The sequence below is a fragment of the Protopterus annectens genome, chromosome 10.part0 (assembly GCF_019279795.1).
Source record: "Protopterus annectens isolate FY-2018-M chromosome 10.part0, PAN1.0, whole genome shotgun sequence".
Classification (NCBI taxonomy): Eukaryota; Metazoa; Chordata; order Ceratodontiformes; family Protopteridae; genus Protopterus; species Protopterus annectens.
Window position 1 is genome coordinate 1,653,156,769 of NC_056744.1, and position 19,146 is coordinate 1,653,175,914.

Consider the following 19,146-nt stretch of genomic DNA (forward strand, 5'->3'; position numbering starts at 1 on the left):
TGTCATGGCTTAACTGCAAAGTAGTTTGCTACTATTTCAGTGTCGAAGTAATGTAATCAGAGTAGGGTGCATCGTATAGATTTTAGGCACTCTTTTATCCATGAATGTGGGATAGTGTCAAATGCTTTTTTGAAGTCTAGACATGTCATACTTAGATTCTTCCCTTTTTTACAGTTTTCCATTCTGACTTTAACAACAAATGATACTTTGTTCCATATGACTTTCCTTACCTTTTTGTTCTATTGCCATGATTGAGATTTCCTCTAAATGACTATAAACTCTGTCAACATCAGTTCCAGGGTATAGTTTATAGGTCATCAGAAGGCAAGATATTGGTGTATAGGTTTTAGGATAGCTTGCAGTTTCGCTCTTAAACAGGAGTATTTTTTCCTGCTGTTAACCAGGTTGGTGTCTGTTCAGGGCGTGCATACAAATAGTTCTTACTCATGGCTAAATCTTCATGTAAAGATGTTAATACTTTTAGCCAGATATTAGGTACTGCATTTGGGCAATTTAGGTGGTTTTCTTAACTTTGTTTCAATCTCTCTCTCAATGTTAAGTCATCCCATTTCATATGTTGTACACTTGAACTTCCTATTCTTTTTATATATGTCTCCAAAATGTATCTATTTCTTCTTTTTTTGCTGGTGTTTCAATTCCTTTTGCCTTGTTTCCAAATTCTCTATAAAACATTTTGGGGTCATCAATAAATGGCTTATTTTGTACTCTCTCTCTTTTTTTTTAATTTCTCCAATTATTTTGGGCTAGTAATACCATGACAGAAATGGACCCCATTCCTAAGTCAAAGTATGATTAAAGTTCATGAAATTAGTATTGTTTCAGTCTTTGATGTCAACCAGATGTGCTCTTTGCAGCATCCACAATGTGCTCAGTAATGACTCCTCCTGCAATTCATACAGAGTTACATGTATTGATAATTTCTCTCAATCTTTTTGTATATTTTGTGTCTGGAAATTCTGGGCTTGTTGCATAACAGTAACAATACATAATTTCTTTCTTATCCTTAATAGTCCACTCTATCATCTTTATGGCTCTTCTTTGGCCTATCAGTTTTTGTGATTTTTGTGGACTGCAACTTCCTTCTACAACAGGGGGACCCATCCTCCCCCTGGCCCCAATGTAGGAACATTTCTGTATTTTGAGGATTCTACCCTGTCATTTTTTCCAGTCCTGGCACCAGTGCACCTACCAGGACTGGGCACTTTTTTATTTATTCTGGGTCTTGTGCACCCAGCTACCTTTTTTCAATTTTTGGCCCGTTTCTGTCCATGATATATAAACAGTATTTTATTTAGTATAAATCAGTGTTGTCTTGGTGAGATTTTATGAAAAAAAAAAGGGTCCATCTCATGAATTTACTCACCAAGACTTGTGGATGAATTCAATTTCAGCAATATTACTCTCCTTTGATTACTGACTTACCTCTCCATTCGGACCTACTGTCTCCTGTGTGAGAGCGCTGATGGTATTTTAACAGGCTCTTAACTCTAAAACTCTTACTGCATTCAATACATTTGTAGGGCTTCTCACCCGTGTGAATGGTATGATGCTGCTGAAGGCTGCTTAAGCGTGTGAAGCACTTACTGCATTCAGCACATTTGTAGGACTTCTCTGCTTTTAATTTCTCCAAGTCTCCTGTGTGAGAGAGCTGATGGTATTTTAACAGGCACTTTACTCTAAAACTCTTATTGCATTCATTACATTTATATGGCTTCTCACCCGTGTGAATGGTATAATGCTGTTGAAGGCTGCCAAGACGTGAGAAACACTTACTGCATTCAGCACATCTGTATGACTTCTCTCCTGTGTGAGACAGCTGATGGCATTTTAACATGTTCTTTACTCTAAAACATTTACTGCATTCGGTACATTTATACGGCTTCTCATCCGTGTGGATGGCCTCATGCTGTCGAAGCCTGCTGGGATCACTGAAACACTTACCACATTCCATGCATTTATGTGCTCTTTCACTCATGTGGATGGTCTGATGCCGTCGAAGACTGTCAATCAGTCTGAAATTCTTATTGCATTCCATGCATTTATATGGTTTCTCACCCGTGTGAACAGTGAGATGCAGATGAAGGCTGCTGAGACGTGTGAAACACTTACCACATTCAATGCATTTATATGCTTTTTCACTCATGTGGATGGTCTTATGCCGTCGAAGACCGTTGATCAGTCTGAAATTCTTATTGCATTCCATGCATTTATATGGTTTCTCACCCGTGTGAATAGTGAGATGCAGATGAAGGCTGTTGAGACGTGTGAAACACTTACCACATTCCATGCATTTATATGCTTTCTCGCAATTTAATTTCTTCAGTTTTTTTTGGTTTCTCTTACCCATGTGAATGGTATGATGCTGCCGAAAACTGCGGAGATGCTTAAAGCACTTATTGCATTCAGCACATTTATACTTCTCCACTGTATGAGTGGTACAATGACTTTGAAAAGTACTGAGACTTGTGAAACACTTTCTGCATTTAGTACACGTATACAGTTTCTTCTCTAAATGAGTGCTCTGACTTGTGTCAAATTTGAAATTCTCTGAGTAGTTATGTCCTGAGTGAAGTTGTGGTAAAGGACAGAGCTGAGGCACATCACAGCCCATCACAGTTGAAGCACAATGCTGCACATTCTCTGCCAGACAATGCAATGGAGATGTGTTGTCACATTCACAGCTCTTGCTATAGTTATGTTCTGCATGAGGCTGTGGCACAAATGTGAGATGAAGCATGTCAGCATCCTTAACAGGTGCAGCACATTGCTGCAGGTTCTCTGACAGGTGATGTAATGGAGATGCTCTATTGTCACATTCGTGGCTTTTGCTGCAGTTATGTCCTATGTCAATCTGTGGTACAGGAGTGAGGTGACGCTTGTTGTATACATTTACAGGCTCAGCACACAGCTGAAGGTGCTTTCTAGGATAATGCAACTGAGATGTCCCAAGCAATGGCTGCTGACTGCAACTAGTACTGTGTTCTGTGCTGCTGACACCATGAATGTTGTCTTCAAGATTATCCTTCTGTCCTGTGTTTTTTGTTTCCTCCACAACAACCTTCTGCCCTGTGTGACAACTCTGATGGGATTTTAGATGTGACTTATTTATAAAGCATTTACTGCATTCAGCACATTTGTACAACTTCATGCTCGTGTGAGTGACATAATGCCTTTGAAGATTCCACGGCCTTGTGAAGTCCTTACTGCATTCTGGACATTTATATACTTTCTTCTTATTGTGCTCTCCCCGACCTGTATTACAGTCAAGGGTATTACTGTGGTCACATCCTGGCACAGGCTGTGGCAAATGAGTGATATGAGACTTCTTGTACCCTTTCACAGGCTGTGCATACTGCTCTAAGCTCTCTATAGGGTGAGGTAATATGGGTGTTCCATCTCCACATTTGGAGGTCTTGCTGTTGTCTACTGACTGAAGCTGTGCTACAGGAGTGAGATCAGTCTTCTTACAGCCTTTCACAGGCTGTGCACACTGCAGTAGGCTCTCTGTAGGCTGAGGTAACATAGGTGTTTCATCTCCACAATTGGGTGCCTTGCAGTTGTGTACTGACTGAAGCAGTGGTACAGGAGTGACATCAGTCTTCTTATTGCCTTTGCCTTTCACAGGCTGAGCACACTGCTGCAAGTTATTTGGGTAAAGTAACTGGGGTGTTCTGTGTGATGGCCGAGTGTAACTCGCACTGCATCCTGTGTTTCTGGTACCTAAAACCACAGTATTTATTAGTATTAGTATACGGATATTTTAATCACAGTATATATGTACTTCAGCTATTTAACATGGTTTTCTTTCTGTAATAATGTGCTGTTCTGTTGTCGATTTCACTACAAAATTAAGTCTACAAAATTTTGACTCCTCATTCATCAGAATTTGCTCACTTTGAAGAGCTGTAGTTGTCATGCATATATTCTGAACAGACATCCCAAATAAAGCACCTATACTGTACACATTGCAATTATGAAAATAAAGATAACCCTAAAATGGATTACAAATTGCTAGTCTGTACAGAGTACAGAAGTCAAGTGCTGATGACCTATTGGAATTCATACATTTCTTGCATGAAACACATGAAGGAAAAATTATAATGGCTGGGGGCTTAAATTTCCTACGAAGTGACTGGAATAATATTGATTCAACAACATTAAGAAGGCAATTATTTTCACGAACAATTGCTGCAGACAGTAAACAAACCTAAGAGGGAACAGAACATACTGGATAATGTCTTTTTTCCTACAAAGATGAGTGTTACTTCATGTCACATTTTACCACCTTTGATATGCAGTGTTTACATTAGGTTTTAAAGGTTAAACTATGGCAAGATCTTCTTCTTCTTTCGGCTTTTTCCCGGTTAGAGGTCGCCACAGCGGATCACCTGTCCGCTCATGATTGGCAGTGGAGTTTTACAGTGTCGAGTTGCCAGCCCGACACCCAACCTTCCACTGAAGGCACACACACACACTCACACCTAGGGCCAATTTGGAGTGTCCAATCCACCTACAGCATGTCTTTGGGATGTGGGAGGAAACAGGAGCACCCGGAGGAAACCCACGCGACAAAAGGGAGGACATGCAGACTCTGCACAGAAGGCACCCCAGCCGAGGATCAAACCGGAGAACCTCTTGCTGTGAGGCAACAATGCTAACCACTGCACCACCGTGGCCGCCCTAACTATGGCAAGATAATTCTGCTAAACTGAACTCTATCAATGCAGAGAATATTAATAACAAAGTACATGGAAACTAAACAATCACTATGCAAAAGTAACTGGAGTGATACATTCAGTGGAAAGATGGGAGAAGGACTGAGGCAAATTTTGAAAAAAAAAATGTCAGAATGCAAGTAAAGAAAGAAAGGAAGAAATAGAGCAGCATCAGAACCTATGTACAAAAGGTCAGGAGGATCTATTTACATAAGAACAAAGTACCTAATTAAAATGACAGAACAATATAAGGAATAGAAACAAGGTTTAAATAGAGCTGAAAATGAGTAAACAAATCGAAGAGACAGATGAAAAACAGTGTGACACAAGATCAGGAAAATATGAAGAAATGTTATATAAAGATATTGAACATAACAGGAAACCACTTTATAGATATACAAAATGTGGAAAGAGTAAAGATAGAAAAGTCAATAAACTATGCATATAGTCTAAAATCTATTCTGTACACAAAATAGTTTGACTCCACAAATGGGAAGATAATCTGTCCAAGTAAAATCCAGGTAGCTTCACATACTGAAAAAAAATTAGATTATATTGAAAAACTACTTTGCAAACTGGATGCAAGTAAAGAATATGAAAAAGAAATTAGCAATACTGACCCGAGAACACTTCAATATGAAATTTTATACTGCAATTACATCTGCAGTTCACTTGGTCATTTAAGTATGGAGAGATGCCTCAAGGTTGGAGACATGCACTTGTAAAATCCATCTTTAAGAGAAGAACAGGACAAACCCAGAAACATATAGACCCACAACTGCACTTTCTTGTGGAAAAATAATGAAGAATGTTATTTTTTAAATTGTTGTCATAGTTTGAAAGCTGGGACTTGAAACCATATATCAGCATACATATGGTGAGAAAAGCTATAAGTACCTGTAACATGACATTCGATAATAACAATGAGAGCTATAAGTACCTGTAACATGATGTTCGACAACAATGAGAGCTATAAGTACCTATAATATGATGTTCCATTATAACAATGAGATCTATAAGTACCTGTAACATGATGTTCCATAACAACGAGAACTATAAGTACCTGTAACATGATGTTCGACAACAACAATGAGAGCTATAAGTACCTATAATATGATGTTTCATTATAACAATGAGATCTATAAGTACCTGTAACATGATGTTCGATAATAACAATCAGAGCTATAAGTACCTGCAACATGATGTTCCATAATAACAATGACAGGTATAAGTACCTGTAACATGATGTTCTATAATAAAAATGAGAGCTATAAGTACCTGTAACATGATGTTCGACCATAACAATGAGAGCTATAAGTACCTGTAACATGATGTTCGACCATAACAAAGAGAGCTATAAGTACCTGTAACATGAAGTTCCATAATAACAATGAGAGCTATTAAGTACCTGTAACATGATGTTTGACAATAACAATGAGAGCTATAAGTACCTATAATAAGATGATCCATAATAACAATGAGCTCTATAAGTACCTGTAACATGATGTTCCATAATAATAATAATGAGAGCTATAAGTACCTATAATATGATGTTCCATAATAACAATGACATCTAGAAGTACCTGTAACATGATGTTCCATAACAACGAGAGCTATAATTACCTAAAATATGATGTTCCATAACAATGAGATCTGTAAGTACCTGTAACATGATGTTTGACAATGAGAGCTATAAGTACCTGTAACATGATGTTCCATAATAATAATGAGAGCTATAAGTACCTGTAACATGATGTTTGATAATAACAATGAGAGCTATAAGTACTTGTAACATGTTGATCCATAATAACAATGACAGCTATAAGTACCTGTAACACGATGTTCTATAATAACAATGAGAGCTATAAACCTGTAACAGGATGTTCCATAATAACAATGAGAGCTATAAGTACCTGTAACATGATGTTCCATAATAACAATGAGAGCTATAAGTACCTGTAACATGATGTTCGTCAATAACAATGAGAGGTACAAGCACCTATAACATGACGTTCCATAATAAGAATGAGCGTTATGAATGAAAAACTGTAATGTAATGTAATGTATGTATACTTCTCTTTAGCTTTTGATATGGTCACTTACAAAACCCTGGTCAATACATTAGAAAAAACAGGTATGACTGTAATCTGGATTCGATTGGTAGCTGCATGGCTTAAAATGGGACAAGGCAATTATCTACAGCTTTTCTACTGATGGAAATCTGTGTTACAGTCAGAGTGTTGTACAGGGCTCTGTCATAGGCCTAAACGTGTTTAGGTTGTATCTTTCCAATCTATCGTTTTCATTTGAGTTGTTCTACAGTCTGTAAACTGATGACATGAAAATGGAAAAACTAATTACATTTGTTACAGAATGGGCATGTTTGTGCAAAAAATTTTACTAAAGTAAACATTTGGTCAAAGAAAAATAGCATGCTGATAAATACGTCAAAAACTAAGCATATGAGATTTGAGAGATATAGTTTGGAGGGTGAATACGTAATACAGCACACACACCGAATGAAACTGTGGATTCATTTAAGAATGTGGGTATATGGATAGATGTACCTTTAGGCTATCTGAATATTGAATAGTGATAGTTATAAAACTATAGGATGTATAAAAAAGATTTATAAAGTTTAGGAAATCAGAAATGATGAAATCATTAGTTTCTGTCTAATGTAATTTAAAAACAGAGTATGGAGTAAGAACAAAGCAAGCATGAGTAAATTGAAGAGTACAGCTGAAATATACCAAACAGATCCATGGATGTGAAATATACCAAAGGGATCCACGGGTGTGAAAGTTAAGTTAATCTGAAAGATTAAAATATCTGAATTTGTACAGTGTCTCATACAGATATTTAAGAGGATACCTTATGTTGGGCATTTAGAAACAACTGCCTCCAGCAATGCTTATATTTATCAGAGAAAAGTAGTGAATCATTAGACAATCTGTGTACGACATTATATAGGAATGACAGATGAATGTACTGATCAGTTCTCTGAGTGAGAAGCTGATGCATGGAACACACTATCAAAGTATATTAAAGCAGCCACTAGTTAGACATTTTTAAGACCACCTTGGACACTTATTATGAGGATGACTGTTTTGGAATACTGACAGGCTAGAAGGGAATTATTGCCTGTGCCTGAAATATGTAAGTGTATGTAAATAAGTTTAAGTATCACCTCATAGCATTGTAGTATTGTCATTTGCTCTCCTTTCACCTTCCATCTACCATTTTACCTTTCTCTGTCCGCTTCCCACCTGACTGAAATTCCCATGCTAATCATTTTTCCTTTTCACTCTTTATGATTCATTTATTTTCTACCGCACTGTTCTCCCTCCCCAGCCAGCAGCTAACCTCTTTATCTGGCTTTATAACAAATTCTCTCACTAATCATATTCGCCCTCCTCAGTGACTAGCTCTAAGTAACCTCTTTATCTGGCTTTATAACAAATCCTCCACTGATCGTATTCTCCCTCCTCAGTGACTAGCTGTGAGTAACCTCTTTATCTGGCTTTATAACAAATCCTCTCTCTGATCATATTCTCCCTCCTCAGTGACTAGCTGTAAGTAACCTCTTAATCTGGCTTTATATCAAATCCTCTCACTGATCATATTCTCCCCCCTCAGTGACTAGCTATAAGTAACCGCTTTCTCTGGCTTTATAACAAATCCTCTCTCTGATCATATTCTCCCTCCTCAGTGACTAGCTGTAAGTAACCGCTTTATCTGGCTTTATAACAAATCCTCTCACTGATCATATTCTCCCTCCTCAGTGACTAGCTGTAAGTAAACTCTTTATCTGGCTTTATAACAAATCCTCTCACTGATCATATTCTCCCTCCTCAGTGACTAGCTCTAAGTAACCTCTTTATCTGGCTTTATAACAAATCCTCCCTCTGATCATATTCTCCCTCCTCAGTGACTAGCTGTAAGTAACCTCTTTATCTGGCTTTATAACAAATCCATGATCACATTCCTCCCTCCTGACTAGCTGTAAGTAACCATTCTCCCTCCTCAGTGACTAGCTGTAAGTAACCTCTTTATCTGGCTTTATAACAAATCCTCTCACAGATCATATTCTCCCTCCTCAGTGACTAGCTGTAAGTAACCTCTTTATCTGGCTTTAAAACAAATCCTCTCACTGATCATACTCTCCCTCCCCAGCCAGCAGCTCGATGTAACCTTTTTGTCTGGCTTTATAACAAATCCTCTCTATGATCATATTCCCCCTCCTTAGTGACCAGCTCTAAGTAACCGCTTTATCTGGCTTTATAACAAATCCTCTCAATGATCATATTCTCCCTCCTCAGTGACTACCTGTAAGTAACCTCCTTATCTGGCTTTATAACAAATCCTCTCACAGATCATATTCTCCCTCCTTAGTGACCAGCTCTAAGTAATCTCTTTATCTGGCTTTATAACAAATCCTCTCACTGATCATACTCTCCCTCCCCAGCCAGCAGCTCTAAGTAACCTCTTTGTCTGGCTATATAACAAATGCTCTCACTGATCATATTCTCCCCTCCTCAGTGACTAGCTGTAAGTAACCTCTTTATCTGGCTTTATAACAAATCCTATCACTGATCATATTCACCCTCCTCAGTGACTAGCTGTAAGTAACCTCTTTATCTGGCTTTATAACAAATCCTCCCTCTGATTAGATTCTCCCTCCTCAGTGACTACCTGTAAGTAACCTCTTTATCTGGCTTTATAACAAACCCTTTCTCTGATCATATTCTCCCTCCTCAGTGACTAGCTGTAAGTAACCTCTTTATCTGGCTTTATAGCAAATCCTCCCTCTGATCATATTCTCCCTCCCCAGTGACTAGCTGTAAGTAACCTCTTTATCTGGCTTTATAACAAATCCTCTCACTGATCATATTCTCCCTCCTCAGTGACTAGCTGTAAGTAATCTCTTTATCTGGCTTTATAACAAATCCTCTCACTGGTCATATTCTCCCTGCTCAGTGACTAGCTGTAAGTAACCTCTTTATCTGGCTTTATAACAAATCCTCTCTCTGATCATATTCTCCCTCCTCAGTGACTAGCTGTAAGTAATCTCTTTATCTGGCTTTATAACAAATCCTCTCTCTGGTCATATTCTCCCTCCTCAGTGACTAGCTGTAAGTAACCGCTTTATCTGGCTTTATAACAAATCCTCTCACTGATCATATTCTCCCTCCTCAGTGACTAGCTGTAAGTAACCTCTTTATCTGGCTTTATAATAAATCCTCTCACTGATCATATTCTCCCTCCTCAGTGACTAGCTGTAAGTAACCTCTATCTGGCTTTATAACAAATCCTCTCTCTGGTCATATTCTCCCTCCTCAGTGACTAGCTGTAAGTAACCACTTTATCTGGCTTTATAACAAATCCTCTCAATGATCATATTCTCCCTCCTTAGTGACTAGCTCTAAGTAATCTCTTTATCTGGCTCTATAACAAATCCTCTCACTGATCATACTCTCCCACCCCAGCCAGCAGACCTAAGTAACCGCTTTATCTGTCTTAATAACAAATCCTGTCACTGATCATATTCTCCCCTTTTCAGTGACTAGCTGTAAGTAACCTCTTTATCTGGCTTTATAACAAATCCTCTCTCTGATCATATTCTCCCTCCTCAGTGACTAGCTGTAAGTAACCTCTTTATCTGGCTTTATAACAAATCCTCTCACTGATCATATTCTCCCTCCTCAGTGACTAGCTGTAAGTAACCTCTTTATCTGGCTTTATAACAAATCCTATCTCTGATCATATTCTCCCTCCTCAGTTACTAGCTGTACGTAACCTCTATATCTGGCTTTATAACAAATCCTCTCACTGATCATATTCTCCCTCCTCAGTGACTAGCTGTAAGTAACCTCTTTATCTGGCTTTATATCAAATCCTCTCATTGGTCATATTATCCCTCCTCAGTGACTAGCTGTAAGTAACCGCTTTATCTGGCTTTATAACAAATCCTCTCTCTGATCATATTCTCCCTCCTCAGTGACCAGCTCTAAGTAATCTCTTTATCTGGCTTTATAACAAATCCTCCCTCTGATCAGATTCTCCCTCCTCAGTGACTAGCTGTAAGTAACCTCTTTATCTGGCTTTATAGCAAATCCTCTCACTGATCATACTCTCCCTCCCCAGCCAGCAGCTCGATGTAACCTCTTTGTCTGGCTTTATAACAAATCCTCTCAATGATCATATTCTCACTCCTCAGTGACTAACTGTAAGGAACCTCTTTATCTGGCTTTATAACAAATCCTCTCACTGATCATATTCTCCCTCCTCAGTGACTAGTTGTAAGTAACCTCTTTATCTGGCTTTATAACAAATCCTCTCACTGGTCATATTCTCCCTCCTCAGTGACTAGCTGTAAGTAACCTCTTTATCTGACTTTATAACAAATCCTCTCTCTGATCATATTCTCCCTCCTCAGTGACTAGCTGTAAGTAACCTCTTTATCTGGCTTTATAACAAACCCTCTCACTGATCATATTCTCCCTCCTCAGTGACTAGCTGTAAGTAACCTCTTTATCTGGCTTTATAACAAATCCTCTCACTGATCATATTCTCCCTCCTCAGTGACTAGCTGTAAGTAACCTCTTTATCTGGCTTTATAACAAACCCTCTCACTGATCATATTCTCCCTCCTCAGTGACTAGCTGTAAGTAACCTCTTTATCTGGCTTTATAACAAATCCTCTCACTGATCATATTTGCCCTCCTCAGTGACTAGCTGTAAGTAACCTCTTTATCTGGCTTTATAGCAAATCCTCTCACTGATCATACTCTCCCTCCCCAGCCAGCAGCTCGATGTAACCTCTTTGTCTGGCTTTATAATAAATCCTCTCAATGATCATATTCTCACTCCTCAGTGACTAACTGTAAGGAACCTCTTTATCTGGCTTTATAACAAATCCTCTCACTGATCATATTCTCCCTCCTCAGTGACTAGCTGTAAGTAACCGCTTTATCTGGCTTTATAACAAATCCTCTCACTGATCATATTCTCTCTCCTCAGTGACTAGCTGTAAGTAACCTCTTTATCTGGCTTTATAACAAATCCTCTCACTGATCATATTCTCCCTCCTCAGTGACTAGCTGTAAATAACCTCTTTATCTGGCTTTATAACAAATCCTCTCACTGATCATATTCTCCCTCCTCAGTGACTAGCTGTAAGAAACCTCTTTATCTGACTTTATAACAAATCCTCTCACTGATCATATTCTCCCTCCTCAGTGACTAGCTCTAAGTAACCTCTTTATCTGGCTTTATAACAAATCCTCCCTCTGATCATATTCTCCCTCCTCAGTGACTAGCTGTAAGTAACCTCTTTATCTGGCTTTATAACAAATCCTCTCTCTGATCATATTCTCCCTCCTCAGTGACTAGCTGTAAGTAACCTCTTTATCTGGCTTTATAACAAATCCTCCCTCTGATCATATTCTCCCTCCTCAGTGACTAGCTGTAAGTAACCTCTTCATCTGGATTTATAACAAATCCTCTCACTGATCATAGTCTCCCTCCTTAGTGACTAGCTGTAAGTAACCTCTTTATCTGGCTTTATAACAAATCCTCTCTCTAATCATATTCTCCCTCCTCAGTGACTAGCTCTAAGTAATCTCTTTATCTGGCTTTATAACAAATCCTCTCACTGATCATAATCTCCCTCCCCAGCCAGCAGCTCTAAGTAACCTCTTTATCTGGCTTAATAACAAATCCTGTCACTGATCACATTCTCCCCTCCTCAGTGACGAGCTGTAAGTAACCTCTTTATCTGGCTTTTTAACAAATCCTCCCTCTGATCAGATTCTCCCTCCTCAGTGACTAGCTGTAAGTAACCTCTTTATCTGGCTTTATAACAAATCCTCTCACTGATCATATTCTCCCTCCTAAGTTACTAGCTGTAAATAACCTCTTTATCTGGCTTTATATCAAATCCTCTCACTGGTCATATTCTCCCTCCTCAGTGACTAACTGTAAGTAACCTCTTTATCTGGCTTTATAACAAATCCTCTCACTGATCATATTCTCCCTCCTCAGTGACTAACTGTAAGTAACCTCTTTATCTGGCTTTATAACAAATCCTCCCTCTGATCATATTCTCCCTCCTCAGTGACTAGCTGTAAGTAACCTCTTTATCTGACTTTATAACAAATCCTCTCTCTGATCATATTCTCCCTCCTCAGTGACTAGCTGTAAGTAACCTCTTTATCTGGCTTTATAACAAACCCTCTCACTGATCATATTCTCCCTCCTCAGTGACTAGCTGTAAGTAACCTCTTTATCTGGCTTTATAACAAATCCTCTCACTGATCATATTCTCCCTCCTCAGTGACTAGCTGTAAGTAACCTCTTTATCTGGCTTTATAACAAACCCTCTCACTGATCATATTCTCCCTCCTCAGTGACTAGCTGTAAGTAACCTCTTTATCTGGCTTTATAACAAATCCTCTCACTGATCATATTCGCCCTCCTCAGTGACTAGCTGTAAGTAACCTCTTTATCTGGCTTTATAGCAAATCCTCTCACTGATCATACTCTCCCTCCCCAGCCAGCAGCTCGATGTAACCTCTTTGTCTGGCTTTATAATAAATCCTCTCAATGATCATATTCTCACTCCTCAGTGACTAACTGTAAGGAACCTCTTTATCTGGCTTTATAACAAATCCTCTCACTGATCATATTCTCCCTCCTCAGTGACTAGCTGTAAGTAACCGCTTTATCTGGCTTTATAACAAGTCCTCTCACTGATCATATTCTCTCTCCTCAGTGACTAGCTGTAAGTAACCTCTTTATCTGGCTTTATAACAAATCCTCTCACTGATCATATTCTCCCTCCTCAGTGACTAGCTGTAAATAACCTCTTTATCTGGCTTTATAACAAATCCTCTCACTGATCATATTCTCCCTCCTCAGTGACTAGCTGTAAGTAACCTCTTTATCTGACTTTATAACAAATCCTCTCACTGATCATATTCTCCCTCCTCAGTGACTAGCTCTAAGTAACCTCTTTATCTGGCTTTATAACAAATCCTCCCTCTGATCATATTCTCCCTCCTCAGTGACTAGCTGTAAGTAACCTCTTTATCTGGCTTTATAACAAATCCTCTCTCTGATCATATTCTCCCTCCTCAGTGACTAGCTGTAAGTAACCTCTTTATCTGGCTTTATAACAAATCCTCCCTCTGATCATATTCTCCCTCCTCAGTGACTAGCTGTAAGTAACCTCTTCATCTGGATTTATAACAAATCCTCTCACTGATCATAGTCTCCCTCCTTAGTGACTAGCTGTAAGTAACCTCTTTATCTGGCTTTATAACAAATCCTCTCTCTAATCATATTCTCCCTCCTCAGTGACTAGCTCTAAGTAATCTCTTTATCTGGCTTTATAACAAATCCTCTCACTGATCATAATCTCCCTCCCCAGCCAGCAGCTCTAAGTAACCTCTTTATCTGGCTTAATAACAAATCCTGTCACTGATCACATTCTCCCCTCCTCAGTGACGAGCTGTAAGTAACCTCTTTATCTGGCTTTTTAACAAATCCTCCCTCTGATCAGATTCTCCCTCCTCAGTGACTAGCTGTAAGTAACCTCTTTATCTGGCTTTATAACAAATCCTCTCACTGATCATATTCTCCCTCCTAAGTTACTAGCTGTAAATAACCTCTTTATCTGGCTTTATATCAAATCCTCTCACTGGTCATATTCTCCCTCCTCAGTGACTAACTGTAAGTAACCTCTTTATCTGGCTTTATAACAATTCCTCCCTCTGATCATATTCTCCCTCCTCAGTGACTAGCTGTAAGTAACCTCTTTATCTGGCTTTATAACAAATCCTCTCACTGATCATATTCTCCCTCCTCAGTGACTAGCTCTAAGTAATCTCTTTATCTGGCTTTATAACAAATCCTCTCACAGATCATATTCTCCCTCCTCAGTGACTAGCTGTAAGTAACCTCTTTATCTGGCTTTATAACAAATCCTCTCACTGATCATACTCTCCCTCCCCAGCCAGCAGCTCGATGTAACCTTTTTGTCTGGCTTTATAACAAATCCTCTCTATGATCATATTCCCCCTCCTTAGTGACCAGCTCTAAGTAACCGCTTTATCTGGCTTTATAACAAATCCTCTCAATGATCATATTCTCCCTCCTCAGTGACTACCTGTAAGTAACCTCCTTATCTGGCTTTATAACAAATCCTCTCACAGATCATATTCTCCCTCCTTAGTGACCAGCTCTAAGTAATCTCTTTATCTGGCTTTATAACAAATCCTCTCACTGATCATACTCTCCCTCCCCAGCCAGCAGCTCTAAGTAACCTCTTTGTCTGGCTATATAACAAATGCTCTCACTGATCATATTCTCCCCTCCTCAGTGACTAGCTGTAAGTAACCTCTTTATCTGGCTTTATAACAAATCCTCCCTCTGATCATATTCTCCCTCCTCAGTGACTAGCTGTAAGTAACCTCTTTATCTGACTTTATAACAAATCCTCTCTCTGATCATATTCTCCCTCCTCAGTGACTAGCTGTAAGTAACCGCTTTAACAGTCTTTATTCTAACTCCTTTGTGTTCTCATACTCTTGTCCTAGTCACTAGCTGTGCATAATATCTTCAACTGACTTTAAAACAAACCATCTCTGTGTTCATAATGTTCCCTTCACAGTATCTAGCTATATGTAATCTCTTTAAATGAATTTATAACAAATTATCTGTATTCTCATATCCTCCCTCTCTAGTGATGAGCTGCATATATCCATATTAACTGACATTATAACAAATTTTCTCTAGGTGTATATTCTCGCCTTTCAGCCACTATGTGTAATAACACTACAGTGCATGGAGTGTTGCAATTATATTCTTAATTTTGGAAAGAAATCCAGACTTGATAAGCAGTTTTCTGATATCAGAATGGTGTTTCACAAACTTTTGTTAAGGACCACTCACTGCTGTTAAAGAAAAACTATAGGAGACTAGAGCTGAAGTTGTGGAACATGGAGCCACTAAAGCTCCATGCACCAGAAAGAATGTGGTTTCGCTGATCAAACTCTTACCATATATTCACAATATGAATGCAATGATTCACCTCTCAAGATTTTCTTTCCTCATTCTTAAAGGGACTATCCCAGTGTTTAAAATTTGGGTCCAAATTACAGCTAACCAAAACAACACCCACTTTAGCCACATCACTCACATTTCCACCCACAGTGTCACTTTTCTTTTAAATATCATTCAGAGCCTTTGAAATCTGGGACTCACAGACTTTATAAAAAGCATCCATGGTAGGATTATTCTGAGGAATAAAGGTGCTAGGTTTCTTAAAAGGGACAACACCCTCCTAATTCATGTTCTATAAATATCTTTAAGCATTATATTCCTACAAAAAAGTTTCAGACTGATCAAGACATCACTCAAAGAAGATTGTGTAGCAAGATGAAAGCTTAGACCTTTGCTCAAAATAATTAACTGGGTCTCAGAAAAAACATGTTAACTTAGGTTTACAACCAAATCATAACAGTATGTAGACTATTTATCCTTCCATCTACATCTTCCTCCTCTTTCTGCCTCTGCTTTTAGAGCAATTCACTCTATTCATTCTGTTCTGCTTGACTGGTAGGGGGAGCACCAAAAAATGATGACAAAACACAGCTATCTTTGGGTCTAGCTCCTAAATCCACCTCTCCAGCTAGATCCAGCACCTTATTATTCAGAATCTCCCTTGCTGTGTTAGTATCAGTCACTGTCTCGAGGTCGGCAGATGTACTAGCCTGTGTATTTATGGAGGAAGTCCATTTTATTGGCATGCCTCTCTTGGAAGCTTTATCCAATGTTTCAGAGGTAGATGCCTCAGTGGCTTCCATCTCCTCATTCCCACTCTCTGAATTCAATATCACTCTAGGCCAAGTCCAATTTCTGCCCCTTTTAAATACAGGTAACCTCTCATTAATTTTTGGCCTTAATTTTTTCTAGTCTAGTATCAATGAAGCATTCATATAAAGCTCCTTCATTTTACTAAGATAAACATCTTCTGTGAACTTAGATTCTAATTATTTTTGCTGTGTGCAAACACTAACTTCAAATCCTGCACTGTTTGTGTAAAACTTTGTATCAACAATTTGATGTAAGCAAAGCCAGTCACTAAGATCAACATTTTCCATTTGTTAAGCAATTCCTAATAGACATTCCCAAAAGTAGGCACCACAAACACCCTCATCCCTCTAGGAATTACCTTATGGAATAAAAAGGCTTCCATATGTAGACGCTGCCATTGCAATCTCTTGACAGCATACAGCGAGTTCTCAAAAGCTCCGAACTTTGAGAGAAAAATCTCTGTGTCCACTTGATTGCCTTCATCTAGTGATGGAGCACCATCTTCCAATCTCAGCCTCAATAGTGGATTGCTCAGAGTAGTAATACCTCTCTGTTGTACATTCCTTATCTTAGTAACAGGATGATAATCCAACCTGACATTATCCATAATTGCACTCTCAGCCATGTGTAACCAATGTCTTGAACCAAAACAACTGCATACAAAGAATAAAAACATGGCTACTAAAGGTGGATAAAGTAGAAAATAAACCCACAGGATAGCGAATATTATCACAACCACCACGGCAAGGTACATAAATAATTAAAACATACTACGAACTCTTGAGCTCTTAAAACTGAAAATGTAATGAATGAACAGCTAAAAACTGGTGTTAAAACTAAAAGATAAGTACTTTCAGGTACATAGCTGCACCTTCCTCAGATCTAATAACTTCTCCTCAGTGTAAGAATTTAAAAGTCAGCATCAACTAATCACAGCTTAGGGTTTCAATCTCCTCCCTCTCAGTGTGGGTTGGACAGGAAGACATGAGTTAAGACCAGGGAGTGTGTCTGCACACAAGTTGCCAATCCAATGCATTTCAGCTGCTTCTGTTCTTAAACAGATATCACCAGCCCTTGGTTCTGCTAATACAACTTGTAACACTGAAAACAGGAAATTATGATCACCATTTAGAGCAATATGTTTCATTACAGGATTCTTCATATCTCTTAAGCGTATGTCACTTCTGAGCTTAGAAATCCTTTCTTTCAGCTGCCTAATCATTTTACCAACATTAAACAAAGTACATTTCTGGCAGTAAGCAATATAAATAACATTTCTGGTTTTACAATCAGCATAGCCCTTCAATTTGTATGGTCTTCCAGTAATCAGATGTACAAAAGCTTGCCTTTCCAAGATATATCTACAGGAAGTGCATAGTCTGCAGGGAAACACAAGTTTAGTTTTAACACCAGTTTTTAGCTTTTCATTCATTAAATTTTCATTTTTAAGAACTCAAGAATTTGTAGTATGTTTAATTTTTTTATGTGCCTTGCCATGGCGGTTGTGATAACGTTTGGTATCCTGTGGTTTTACATGTATACACACATACATACATCACTTGACATTAGAAGTATAACAACCCTGCACACATTTAAGTCAGCACTCAAACAATCCTTTCTCAAAAACTCAACCTGTAACTTTACCATCTAACTCCTACGTCATTACTCTCATCTCTACTGAGCCCCTACTGACTAACAGTTTCACTCTTAACTGTAACTTCTGGTAGCTACCTTCCATCCCACTCATTACCTTACTCTACTTTCTACTGGTTTCTTGTCAACTACTAATCATCTGTCACAAGTAACAAACTCATCCTATCTGAACGTTACTCACCTAAGGTCAGCACTGTGGAATGACTTACCAGACTTAGTGGCCAAAAGTCTGACATTAGCTAAGTGTAGATAGAGTATTCTTAGCTTCCAGGAATCATAAAATGTTTGACTTATTGTACTATACTGACAATTATGTAATTCTTTGTTAATGCATTAATTTCTATATTTACTACTGTATTTGTGTGGAGCTTGTCTCCTTGGGCCTCCCCTGAAAAGGGGCTCACACTCAGTCGGACATTCCTGGTTAAAATATATATATATATATATATATATATATATATATATATATATATATATATGCATACACACACACACACACACACACACACACACACACACACACACACAAAGTACCAGTTATGATCCCCTGTGTGTTCTTACAGTATTTTCTGCTACTTCATGAATATAATATTCTGTATGGTTGTTGCTATTCATCTGAAGGATATGCACCCAAAATCCTACACCTTCTTTATTTTACAATCCCTCCCTTGTTCCATCAATGTCCCTTTCCCCTTTGATTTATAACCGTCTGTTTCTATTATGTATTTAAGCCTTAATTGTAAAGTACACATTCAAATCAGGTAATCCTAAACCACCTCTTTCTATGGGGAGGATTAACTTATCCCACTTGACTCTTGCCCTCTTCCACCTCCTAATAAATTCCTTTAACCCTTCATTAATTATCATCCTCAACTTC

The 19,146-nt window shown here is 38.4% G+C and overlaps 1 protein-coding gene across 1 annotated transcript in view; it reads right to left on the reverse strand.

Moving 5' to 3' along the window:
* Positions 1-1,053: 1,053 nt before the first annotated feature.
* The window catches only part of LOC122813852 (zinc finger protein 184-like), an 86,863-nt gene continuing 68,770 nt past the window's right edge, over positions 1,054-19,146 (reverse strand). Inside the window, exon 6 of the mRNA XM_044086389.1 lies at positions 1,054-3,741. Coding sequence (XP_043942324.1) covers positions 1,418-3,741 — 2,324 coding nt within the window. The 3' untranslated portion in view covers positions 1,054-1,417. The remainder of the gene's footprint in view (positions 3,742-19,146) is intronic.